Consider the following 13,162-nt stretch of genomic DNA (forward strand, 5'->3'; position numbering starts at 1 on the left):
GCTAGTGTGCCCGCACACCCTCTCAAATCATCCAGATCCAAGTTTATATCATAATGCTTTCCTTCAAGTCCTCTTGGTCAGTTCCTATAGTTGATGTTTGGTCTGTAGCAACTCCAGTGTCTGCCATAATGATGCATCAGTCTGCTCTTCGCTCTCAATTGCTATTTGATGGCCACTCAGTCCCCCGGGAACAACAGAATTCTTTAACTGTTTCAACACAAATGGGGCGGCAAACCATACTAAGCCAACCTAACTGAGCTATGGAAGGCTAGAGATAACCGTTTTATCAGTTACACGAGCATGTACTCTTTATAAAACAGAAAAAAACATACTAAGGTAACTTAATGGAGCTTTTTCCCCTTTTCAATGTTTCTTTTGGTATTGTTTGCAATTACATTTCAGGTGATTTGATTATTAGAGTGGAAGTAGAAAGTAGCTCAATTCAAACAGCCTCCCAGCAAAAGTGTTAGATCATGTGGCTGTACTCTGATCCAGCAAACTGTGCCTAATCACAGGCCTTTTCTTAGGGTGACAGCGGAGAACTTGACCAATGACAATGAGGCGGAGGTGGAGATCAAACACCTGCAGGAGGTGCTGGAGACCAAAGTGCAAATCCTGCAAGAGGTACACACACACACACACACACACACACACACACACACACACACACACACACACACACACACACACACACACACACACACACACACACACAGACACACACACACACACACACACACACACTGTGGTCCCCAGGTGTGCTCTGGGAATGCATATATTCAAATAGTAAATATAAATACAGTATACTGCCTATATAATAATAATAATAATAATAATAATAATAATAAACTTTATTTGTTTAGCACCTTTCATACAAAACAATGCAGCTCAAACTGCTTAAAGATATATGTATCCTTGTGTGTCCCTGTGTGTGTGTGTGTGTGTTTTACCTATCAGGAAGCCAGGGTAGCCCGTGCTGAGGCTCAGAAGATGGCTTCTGAGCTGGAGAATGAGTCAGTGCGTGCTCAGACCCTGGATAGAAAGATGATGGAGAGAGAGGAGGAAGAGAGAGAGAACGCCACAACATTGAAGGCTCTGGCAGAGAAGGACAGGTGAGGACACACACACACACACACACACACTCTCCCTCTCTCATGAACTATGAATGTCCTTCACACTAGAGACCTGTATGAGTTTGGACAGCACTGTCAGGCCTTTGACATTTAGTTCATGAGAACCTGCCAACATTCTCACCACTCAGCCTCTCATGTAACATTTTCCTGCACAGACCTGGGCTTGAAATAACATTCTCTCCGCCTGTGTGCCTCCCCATCTGTCTGCATTATAATCTCTCTCTCATACTCACCTATTTTTTGTATTTCTCTCTCTCTCTCTCCCTGTATTTTTCTCTCTCTCTCTCTCTGTGTATTTATCTCTCTCTGTCTCGATCTCTCTCTCTCCCTGTATTTCTCTCTCTCTGTCTCAATCTCTCTCTCTCTCTCTCTCCTAGGCTGATAGAGGAGTTGAGGAGTTGCGTAAGCAGCACTGAAATTCAGCTCAGGGTTGTGTCGGAGGAGAAGTATGCTCTTAGTGAACGAGTGCAGGAGCTCTCCTCCGCTCTGCAGCAGAGAGAGGGGGATGCCCAGGTACACACTCATTCATCCATGTGAAATCCCTTATCTTTTCAGTTTTAAATAATACTGGAAAATACTTTTTCAAACCAGCACAGACCTGTGTCGTGAATATGCATTACCTTTGATCTCCATACGAGATCATAATATAAGGTGTCATGGTCATCCTTGTATCCTCAAATGCTCTCATATCCTGTATGTTTCTCTGTGTATATTCTCTGGACCAGTTGTCCATGTCCATGTTAATTGAATTGAGTCTTCAATTAATCTCAAATTGCTAAGTGCTGTACAGTGGACAATTAAGAACAGCATTCCCTAAATGTAGCGCACAGTGTACAGTGTGTCAGTGATCACAAGTGCACACACACACACACACACAAACACACACACACATGGTCCAGGCTGACATTATATTCCGCGATTTATAAGATGAGGGGTTTGGATATCTATCTGACTTGGCTATTGGATATCTATCTGAATACCCCCCCCCCCTGGATACTGGCCAGGCTCTATGTGGGTCCTGGCTCTGGTTTCCAGGGGAGACGGCACGATACCCGGCTGAAAGAGTAGGTTAGAGAGCCGCTCGTATTTATAAACACAGATAGAGGAGAAGAATCTGGGTCAGCGGTCTTCATGGCGCTGTCACGTTTGCCTGAAGGGCCCCCCATTCCCACCAAACAGAGGGCACACACAGTGCAGTAGCTCACTCAAACTTAGATCACACACACTGGTCAAACACACAGCACCCATACTGCAGCAAGCACTGTACATTACATACACACAGACACACACATAACATCCACTATTACTGAATGTTTTATATGAAACAATATGAACTAGGAATATGCTACATAATAAAGACTCGCTCATACTCTTCTGGATCGAGACACAGTTTTGTAGAATCAGATCTGTAGCTTATATTTGCACACAACACAAATGCACATAGATTAATAATCATGCCTAATTGCTGTTTCCTCAGTTTCAACTGATGAACCACAGCGGAGACCACAGCCGTACTGAACGTGAGATGCAGGTAGGTGGCGCTTTTCTGGCATCTGTCCTACCACATGAAACACAATTCTTCTCCCACTCAACAGTGACATGCTTGGTTTACCATAGTCAAATAAGGTGTGTTTTCTTGCCCTGTGCTGCTACCTAATGCAGATTTGGGTGCTCAGTAAGGCTGGGTTTTAAATACCTCAGACTGGGAAATTCTCTACTCACACCTCTACTGTCTCATACACTTAGCCATTCTTTTGAGGCTTATTTCCACCCAGACAAATCTCAGTCAGCTGATTTCAGGCACGCCACTCATCATACACTATGACTTTGTGGATTTGTGTAGTTAATGCTTCTTTCTATGAGTTAAGGACTTTGGATTTGTGACTTTATGCTGCTTTTTATGAGTTGAGGAGTTGTTTTTCCTTTGAGTTATGGTTGCTTTGGTTCAGGGGGAAAAAACGCTGTTATAGTGTAGTGAGGGACAGAGTGGCTGGAGCTCATACTGTACCTCTCTCTGAGGGACTTATTGATGTGAGGGGAGAGTACGCCCCCTACTGGAATTACATTACACCCTGGCATGAAGTAACAGGAGGCGGTCTGACACACACACACACACACACACACACACACACATACACACACACACACACACACACACACACACACACACACACACACACATACACAGAGTGTCTCAGAGAGCAGGAGGCTGTGGGAATGGAAAAAAAAAGAAAAATACAATGGAAGTCAGAAACAGTCCATTTAAACTCCCAAATAAACTTCTCTGCATCAATTATGTAGTAGCAGCAGCAGTGAAGAGCTGGACCTTTTCATCACATCCACAATTCATGCGATATATATACCATGAAAAAGATACTGTGAAAAAGATTCCAGTGTCATAATGTCAAAATGTCCTTGGGGACTCCTATAGTATACATAACACTTGCCACAGAGACAGAGAAAAGCTTGGGTGGGTGTGTTCACCACTCACCAGTTCCTACAGTCTTCACTCTCACCGTCATTTCTCCCTTCCTGTTTATTTGTGTCTCATTCTCTCCACTTGAGTCATAGTACACATGCACACACACACACACTCTTTCTTTCTGCCACACAACAGAGATGATGACATCAAGCTGTATAGACTTAGATGTGTTATATTCTGCACCAGATTGCAAACTCCCACTATTTTAGAACATCAGATTCAGACACACATGGTTATTACAGGAAATATGACCCCATTATGACAACATGTGAAAAAAGCCCAAAGAAAGACGGACAGAGATTACACAAGGGAGGTCATAACAGAAGTGTGTGTGTGTGTGTGTGTGCTGGGAGTATATGCATGTGTGTTGATTAGGATGGATGGCTTTTTGATTGTGAGGCTTTTTAAGGAGATCTGTTATAGTGTGCTGTCTCATTAGTGTTGGCCCCCTTGGTGACTAATCTGTACTCAGAGTGTGAGCCGTCCTCCCAAATGTCCATGCCACACACACACACACACACACACACACACAGACACAGACACAGACACAGACACAGACACACACACACACACACACACACACACACACACACACACACACACACACACACACACACACACACACACACGACATCCCTCTCCCATGCACACCCCCATTCACAACAGTGAAAACTTTTTTGGAGTTTTCGCAAATACAAAACTTGTGGGGAAAAAAAGCTTTGACCTTGTGTCCACACAACGGCGTTTTCGGGGCCTGAAAACGCATGTTTTTGAAAACTCAGCCCTTACGTCTCTGTGTGGAAAAGCTAGAGGAGAGTGGGTGGCTCAGGTGTTTGTTTTACTAGCCTGAGAGAGGTTTGCTATGAGTTCCAAGATGAACTGGTGCTAATGTAAAGCTTTCCATTTGGTTATCAACAGAGAATGAGTTAATGGTGCTCACTTTGGAATGATAAACCACTCAGCAAAGATCTATGCATGTACCAGAAACCATGACCTCCCTCTTTTCTCTAACAATGAGGCCTTTATATTCTTTTTTATATTAACCAGGTATGGTTACAATAAGCAATCGACAGGCACACTTTTGGAGAGAGAAAGAGAGAGAGAGAATGTGTGTGTGTGAGAGAGAGTTTTCACATTTGGAGTGTTTGTGTGGTTTGTGTGACCTGCTGCATATACTCCTTCATTAGTCTAGTAATAAGGGGGGGGGGCGTTTTGTATATAGGGACATTCCCATGGGAGGTTGGGAGACAAACAATGGAAGAGGGTGGGAGAAAGATGGATGAAGGGGTGAGAGGGGAGGGATGGTGTGTGGTGTGTGGTGTGGAAGGAGATAGAGACTAATTGTGTTGTGTGCAGATTGCGTTGCTTGTTATTCAGAACTGCAATATTCAGTAAAAAAAAATGTTTGAATCAAACTTGCCGATGCAGCCACGGACCTTGTTATTCAAGGTGTTATTCACACGACGCAGACTAGACGGCGAAACACGGCCAGTGTTGAGGGATCAATGATTATCAGAAGTTAGGGCCATGTTTCACTTCTGCTTGATGGCGACAGACAAAACGATGTTCTCCCAGCCATCAGAAACAACCAGCATACCTCATTTGCGCTTGTGCTGTAATATGACAGGAATGCCTGGTCACGGTAAAGCAGCGATCTAGGGGGGTTAAGTATTTAGCCGACGCATACAGTTATCGGATGGAATACAAATTCGAGCTGTAATGTAACTTTATCAAGTAGGCTATGTCTTATTTCGTGTGCAATATTCCATGTATTTGAAAATAGACTGAGACGAGGATAAAAAAAAAAGAAAAGGCAACACCGTCTCCCCTCAGTGGTAAGTGGTACATTCCTATTGCCGCTTTTCTCTCTCGGACTATGCCACATCTCGCTGTTCAGAGAGATACACGGGCAGCCTTGTGACATCGCTCTTTCCCAGCCAGAGCAGCCTTTTCCGGTTAACAGAACTCGACAGCGTTGTCAAAATAAGAAGTTACGGTTGCGAAACGACCTTCCGTGTTGTTGGAACGAAGATGGACACGATGTCTTTTGCGAACCTGCTATGACTGCGTCTGGCGTTCAGAGTCAGGGCTGGCAGGCAGAGGCGAAGAGGGAGAGGCGTGATTTATTTTGCTAAGAGGACGGGTTAACCGTTGTTTGTTTGATTTCTCAAAGGCGTCATTGTCCTCCGTAACTCCGTTGTCGTTGCATCCGATAGAGATAGCACGCAGGATGCTTCTCAGAAGAATCTGCTTTGGTTTACTCTTGTATCAATAGCAGGCCTGCCACTACAAGGAAGACGCATTTCGGCTCTCTCCACCTGTGGGCTTCAACGTAAACTGACAATTTAACTCCTGGAGGGCTGTCATTAAATAAATAGTCACCTTCAGGATTGTATGAGACACCTTATAGTTCGAGTTGGGTGACATCTCTTTGGCAGCCTTTATAATAACGTTTGATTGACATCATCATCAGGGCAGACATGTTGGACTCCAAGCTTAAAGATTCATGCCGGATTTGTGCACGGGAGCTGTGTGGTAACCATCGGCGATGGATCTTTCATCCAGCGGCCAAACTCAGTCTGCAGACACTGCTGTCACATGCTCTGTGTCAAGAGGTGACACGGGATGGCCGTGGCGAGTTTGCCTGTGGAAAGTGTGCCTTTGTGCTGGAACGCATGTACCGCTTCGACACAGTGATCGCCCGAGTGGAGGCACTGTCCATTGAACGGATGCAGAAACTTCTGCTGGAGAAAGAACGTTTGCGACAGGGTGTTGGTGCTTTGTACTGGAAAAACAACACCTCAGTGGAGGATCCTAGTGCTGACAGTGGGGTGAAAACTGAGGCGTTGGGAGATGGAGGAGGCATAATGGACATCTCTACCCTGAGCGACATAAGCTATGGCGCCCTCCTTCAGGAGGATCTCACCTTTTCTGTGTTTGAGTCTTGGGCTGAACAGGAAAGTACGCTGGACTACAACTCCCAGCAGTCTTTGCACACGCAGCAGCACCACCATCATCCTCATCATCCTCACTCCAGGAAGTGCCGTGGTTGTGCTACCCTCCGTGTGGCGGACTCGGACTATGAGGCGGTGTGCAAGCTGCCCCGGAGGTTACGCAGCACTTCCTGTGGCCCGCCCACTCGATGCTCAGGTAGTGCAGAAGAGGCACCCCAGCCTGAACCGTCTCCCCTGCCCGTGAACGAGGGAGAAGAGCAGGGTGGGGGAGCAGAGAGGATGAGCCCGAGTCCAGCCACGTCTGTGGAGTCACTTGAGACACTCCCTCAAGAAGGAGGGCCAACTACGGACCGGTCTACTCAGCCTCCAGAGGGTAGACCAGAGGAGGAGGTGGTCGGAGTGGAAAGGTCCAACTCGCCACAGGAGATGACGGCCTGCGTGCCTGAACCGGACACAGGTGGTGCGTGTGTGTCTGGACTCGACTCTGGTGGCATGTATGCGTCTGGATTGGAGCTGGCTCTGTCTCTGGCACGGAGTCTCCAGTACCGGCCCGTTCAGACCCGAAGAGGCAGCCGTCTGCCTGTTAGGGTCAAATTTGGGTCACCCTACAGTGGGGCTGCAGACTGTCCTCTTTCCCCTCTACTGCTTCTAGAGGGAAGGTGCACCAGCAGCAGACAGGGGGAGCTGCAGCATGAACTGGCTGAGATGGATGAGCTTTGGCTGGATGAGTTCACATCCTGCAGGCCTTTACACGTCCAGGAGGTATCACAGACCTTTCATGTGGATTTGTGGCATCTGTCTTCTCATGTGTCCCATTTTGCATTTCTTTTTAGGCCATTTCACGTGTGCTCTTTCATTCCCTGTCCTTCCATTCTCTCTCCATTCTTACCCAGTCATTTATTGAAGATGTAATTATACACTGCGAGTCATGTCCCAGATGACCTCAGTCAGCACATCTTATACTGGATACCCTTCTGCTCACATCCCACTCTTAGCAACACAGCAACTGTTGTCCCTGGCAACAGGACTTCCTTCCTCATTCTACCCAAAGGAGACGGAGTTGTTTCTTATGTAAATAAAGGGCATGTTTCCATGGCTACAGATGAGGCTGGCTATCGCTGTGTGTCAGAGAGGGCATGTTGAAGTGGTTAAGCTGAGGCATCAGAGAGAAAGAGCCTCTTGATAGAGCAGTGAAGCACACACACACACCACTAGAGCCAGACGTTTTCTGGTTTGATAAGAAGGTGGAACAGCAGGAAGACAAAGAGACACACAAGGGGCCAAAGGGGTGTCTGCTCCTCTTTCTTTTTCTCCTCTTGTCTCTGTTCTCTCTTTTCATTCCCTCTTCTCTACTCTCTTCTGCTTGATACATCTGTCTCAGCAAGTGGGTGTGGATTAGACGGTTAATCTTTCCGTCTTCAGCTGCAGTTCAGTCAGTTCAGGAGAGATTCATTAATCCTGCCCCAGCTCCATCTCTCACACTCACACTAATTACTCACGCTAATTACGCTCTTGTATCACACACACACACACACACACAAACGTGTCAATAGATATTACCTCCTGTTGAAACGCTGACATGGCAAACACTGGTATTGGTACTCTGATGTAGAGGGCTGTTTTCATTGCATCATTTCTGGACATAGACCTTGAAGGCGTGGTCATTTGTGTGTGCCTATTTGTGTATTGTGAAAACAAGAGGAAATTAGCTGTGTGTGCGCCCTGGAAAATATACACTTCCTCAGGAACATACATGCGTGCCTCCCCCACCACTGCACAAACTGTTTCTAAGCCATTCTTGTATTAAGCCCAATCTTAATCCATTTTTTTCTGTGTGTGTGTGTTACAGAAGCTGATCACGGAGCAGCAGACACAGCTGGGCGACTATGAGCGTGCAGCAGGGCAGTGTGTGTGTGAGCTGCAGAAGGCCCAGCAGCAGGTGTGCTCCCTACAGGCCAACATCAGAGAGAGCGAGGCCAATAACAAGGTGCTGCTCGCGACCCCCCCCCCCCCCCCCCCACACCCACAAACACAAACACGTGGAACCCACAGCACCCAGAACAGCTTACATTTTTCAGAATATGCTATAACCGCACCTTAAACCTAGAAAGCATTAGAACAGTGGCGTTGACCTGTGATAAAATCACAACATCTTGCAGCAGAACACAATCAAATAAACTAATCTAAACACAGTAGTAGGTAGAAACAAAGTATTTAGAATTTTGATGCACGAGAAAAAGACTGTGGGAGACACCTGAGTGTTATGAACAGGTGTCATGGAGACTGACCAGGAGGCATCTGGACTTCTGTCAGTATTGTCTTCGTCGTCCTAACCTATTTTTCGTGTGTGTCTGTTCCAGAAACTACAGAGGAGGCTTGCTGAGATGGAGATCGAGCTCCGTGCGGTGAGAGAGGTGGCTCAGGGGCAGGAGAGCACCATCGGCACCCTCTCCGACTCCCTCTCCACCACACGGGCTCAGGTGAGCAGGGGGACGGTGGAGTGGGACGGAGCGTCAACATATAACAGTAATTATCGGCTGGTATTTTACAATGCATATCTGTGTGCCATCCTTAGGTGTCAGATCTGCAAAGAGTGAACAAGGAACAGAAGGAGATGCTACTGTCACTGAAATCTAAGTGCCACAAGCAGCAACGCACAAAGGTCAGACCACACACACACACACACACACACACACACACACACACACACACACACACTAAAACAGACATAGCTCAATTAATATGAACTGTGTGAGTGATTTAAGAAATGTAGGGCTTAGACAAACTCTGACTCACTGAAGGCATTACACACTTTACATTTAAAAACCTCTTGTGTGTCTGTGTGTGGTGCTTGTGTGTGTGTAGGGTGATGCGTTGGCGGTGGAGGCCACTCTTTTCTCCACCCAGCTGGAGCTGCAGGAATGCCAGCGGACACAAAGCCACATCCTCCGACAGGAGGAGGACCTCACCCGCGCCAATCAGCGTCTCCATGACGACCTGCAGAGGGCACTCAAACACCGGCAGGAGACCGAGACACATAACCTGGTATGCTTGTGTGGGTGTGTTTGTGTGTGTGTGTGTGTGTGTGTGTGTGTGTATCAACAGAGATAGAGAGTGCAATGTGTGCACGTCCATTGTAGTATAGTGTAGAGTTTGAAAGTGTGCATAGTGTGTGCATCTGGTGGGGTGTGTGAACGTGTGTTTATGTACATGAGCTTTTTAGTGTGTGTGTGTAATGTGCTCTCTCTCTCTCTCTCTCTCTCTCTCTCTCTCACTGTTTTCATCAGGATCTGCTCAGTGCACTTCAGAAGGCTCGCAGTGAGCTCCAGCAGTTGGAGGAGGAGATGAGAGAGAAGGAGGGAGGAAGAGGGACAGAGGTGGAGGAGAGAGAGAAGACCATCAGACAGCTGAGGAACTTGCTGCAGAACAAGGAGAAGCTGCTGGAGGTTAGTCACACACACACACACACACACACATGAATACATGTACATATTTTACATATAGATACGCTGTATGTATTCATTTTACACCTGAACACACAGGACTACAGCGATCTGTTGGACAGTGCTGGACAGAGAGGCTCTGGGGAGAGGAGTCGTGACTGTGTGATCACCAAACTTAAGCAACGCATCCAGGAGAGAGACCGTGCCCTGGAGGTACACACACACACATATACATACACAATACAATACTGGAGCACTGATGTCTCCTGTCCTCTTTTTGATTTTCATTTCTCTGTTTCCTTCTTGGTTGTTTTTCTCTTACACACACACACACACACACGTGCAGCGTGCGGTGGACGAGAAGTTTGTGTCCGTGGAGCAGAGGGAGCTGGAGGTGCGTAAGCTGCTACTGCAGCTCAGGGAGAAGGAGAGGGACCTGGAAAAGCTACTCTGTGTGTGTGCCAACAATGAGGAGACCATCACCGTACGTACACACACACACACACACACACACACACACACACACACACACACACACACACACACACACACACACACATACACACATATTCTCACACAATCACATGCAGACAACACTGACATAGATGTTGTTGCTCATACACACAAACTCTGAGATCAAAGTGCATGCACCATAGCAAAAATGTGTGTATGTTTGCCCATGTGTGTGCGTAGAGTCTCGAGGCACTGCTGCGTGGGAAAGGCCTGGAGCTGGAGCAGGTGTGTGAGGCGTTGCGGAATGCTCAGTGTGTGCACCAGGACTCTGGGGAGCGACACACACTCGGCCTGCGAGAGAGAGACACGCTCATTAGTCAGCTACAGAGCTCCCTGCACACACACGCCAAGGAGAATGAGGTACAAAAACACACTCACACAAACGCTGTCTGTCTTCAGTCTTCAGTCTTTTTGTTCTCATTGTTAAGATGTGCTATTGTATTTTGGATGGTATTGAACTTTCTTGTGTGTGTGTGTGTGTGCACCCATGCCAGACCTTGACCTCCAATCTGCTCAGCAAGCTGTGCGTGAGCCCGGCTGCTATGGTGGAAGAGCTGAAGACCCGCTTGTCTCTGAAGGAGAAGCTAATCCAGGACCTGCTGCGAGACCGCAGCCATCAGGCACAGGAGCACCAGGCACAGGTCCAGGACCTGATCAACACCATCAGCAGCAGGGACCAGTACATCCAGGTACCAGACCTCAGACCAGATACACAAACTACCTTCCCCCATGAAAACTTCTTTGAACATGCCACATCATTCTTCATTCTAACCCACTTTGTTGTAATAAACTCCAATTCGTAGGATGCAGCTGGACGTGTTGGCGTGGTGATGTGTGAGCAGACGGCTCGTGTGCAGGAGCTGCGCAGGCAGCTAGTGTGTGAGCAGACAAAGGAAAACATCGCAGATGCAGCTGCTCACACAGACACACAGGCTCTTCAGGAGGAGCTGAGATTGACTCTGCACCGAGAAAGGGAGGCTCAGCAGGAGCTGTCCGCCCTCAGAGCCAGTCTCGCGGGGCAACAGAACCAACTCCATGCCCAGGCTTCAATGATGGAGGCCCAAGCACAAGCCCAATTCAAGGTCTGATCTAATTGTGTGTCTGTTTGTGGGTGCATATCTCCATACATGTGTGTGTTTATGTTCTTCCTTGTATTTCTTTCTGTATTCCTACATATGTGGTTTGGCTTGATTGAAATAATTTGTTGTAATACATTACTTTCTCTCTGATAGGATCTTGACCACCAGGGTGCTGCCATGGAAACGGAGCAGACCAGCCAATCCCAGGCTGAGTTTGCAGGTGGGCATTGGAAGCATGTGTAGTGTGGTCTTTTGAGCAGCAGGGGGTGATATTCTTTTCCGAGACACAGCAAATGGGAAAATAATCATTTGGTTAAACACCTCACACCTACAAGTGGTTTATGAATGGTGTATATAATGTTTGTATACAATTATTCATCTAAGTCATCTAAGCCTTTGCCTTCTGTATGATCTATGTAACACTGGCCTGCTTTAGGGTCCCACTAACAAAGACTCATGTTTGGGAGGACATGTATGCTCTTATTTTTTGTGCAATCCTCAGTAGTACCCGTCTTGTCTGTGTACTGATTTTGAGACATGAAATTGTTGTGTTTGTTTACACTGTAACCTTAAGTTACCCTTGCTTAGCTTAGCAAAGTGCATCAGAAGTAGATTAATGTTTTATTTATGTGTTGAAACGCAAAGCACTTCTTGTGATTGATCAATTAATTAATTATTATTATCTTAGCTGATTTTAATTATGTCCTGTTATCATGGTGTACGTAGCAGATTATTTACATTGCCAGTTTTCAGATAATCATAATAACTACATAAATGTTGGCTGACTGTACAGTAGGCACATCAGCATTCAAGGGACCACTGCCTGCCTTATTAATGTATTTGTTTGCGTGCTCTTGCATGGGCCGAATGAATCAGTGCCTCAGCCTTATTCACTCATGCCTACTGTTGTCCAAATGACTGTGCTTTTGTACAACAAAAGAACTCGTGTGTAAAACTGAGTGTGTGTCTGTGCTCTTTAACCCTAAAATAAGCACCACTGTAAGACGCCCTGACTCGGGCAAAGACTCCCATGGGGGAAGAAACTGGGTGTTAAAAATCAGAGTACTCCATATCCACCTGGTGGCGCCTCTGTACTACCATTGCTCTAAATATGTTCCTGTCCACTGACTCACACACTCTCTCAAAACATACTGTAGCCTATGAACCTAGACTCTCTTTATATATATACTGTATATATATATATATATATATATATATTTCTAATCTATTCTCGTTGCCATAACTCGGCTATCACAACTGATTTGGAGTCAGTTTATCTCCTATGTACAATTTCGAGCAAGGTGTTGAAACTGCTCCAGTGTCCATCATAAAGAGGGAATAGTTGATCCTCTGCTGTGCCACACGCTGACCGGTCCTGCAGACAGAAAGGCAGGGATGGAGGGGGTGCTGGCTACCACACCTCCTATTTATGTCACAATCACACTGATGCCAGCACAGACTGCCCTCCCTCACCATCACCTGCATAGGAAGATATCCACATATGCACAGTGTACATATTCACACAATTGCCCTTAAGGTGCGCACACTACATATCCTC

The 13,162-nt window shown here is 46.5% G+C and overlaps 1 protein-coding gene across 8 annotated transcripts in view; it reads left to right on the forward strand.

Moving 5' to 3' along the window:
• The window catches only part of pde4dip (phosphodiesterase 4D interacting protein), a 72,597-nt gene that overhangs the window by 37,577 nt on the left and 21,858 nt on the right, over nucleotides 1-13,162 (forward strand). For 3 of the 8 annotated variants that reach the window (XM_031575359.2, XM_031575357.2, XM_031575360.2), the window contains exons 1-12: nucleotides 5,237-7,331; nucleotides 8,419-8,556; nucleotides 8,930-9,049; nucleotides 9,145-9,231; nucleotides 9,435-9,614; nucleotides 9,857-10,015; nucleotides 10,112-10,225; nucleotides 10,359-10,496; nucleotides 10,706-10,885; nucleotides 11,020-11,214; nucleotides 11,329-11,607; nucleotides 11,758-11,824. In XM_031575359.2, the coding sequence (XP_031431219.1) occupies nucleotides 6,096-7,331; nucleotides 8,419-8,556; nucleotides 8,930-9,049; nucleotides 9,145-9,231; nucleotides 9,435-9,614; nucleotides 9,857-10,015; nucleotides 10,112-10,225; nucleotides 10,359-10,496; nucleotides 10,706-10,885; nucleotides 11,020-11,214; nucleotides 11,329-11,607; nucleotides 11,758-11,824 (2,893 nt within the window). In that variant the 5' untranslated portion in view covers nucleotides 5,237-6,095. Of the gene's footprint in view, nucleotides 1-527; nucleotides 625-957; nucleotides 1,113-1,510; nucleotides 1,647-2,610; nucleotides 2,665-5,233; nucleotides 7,332-8,418; nucleotides 8,557-8,929; nucleotides 9,050-9,144; nucleotides 9,232-9,434; nucleotides 9,615-9,856; nucleotides 10,016-10,111; nucleotides 10,226-10,358; nucleotides 10,497-10,705; nucleotides 10,886-11,019; nucleotides 11,215-11,328; nucleotides 11,608-11,757; nucleotides 11,825-13,162 lie in introns of those variants that run through there. The other 5 variants (XM_031575362.2, XM_031575363.2, XM_031575358.2 and 2 more) reach the window with 4 other exon arrangements.

The sequence above is a fragment of the Clupea harengus genome, chromosome 10, assembly GCF_900700415.2.
Source record: "Clupea harengus chromosome 10, Ch_v2.0.2, whole genome shotgun sequence".
In the NCBI taxonomy this organism is placed as follows: domain Eukaryota; kingdom Metazoa; phylum Chordata; class Actinopteri; order Clupeiformes; family Clupeidae; genus Clupea; species Clupea harengus.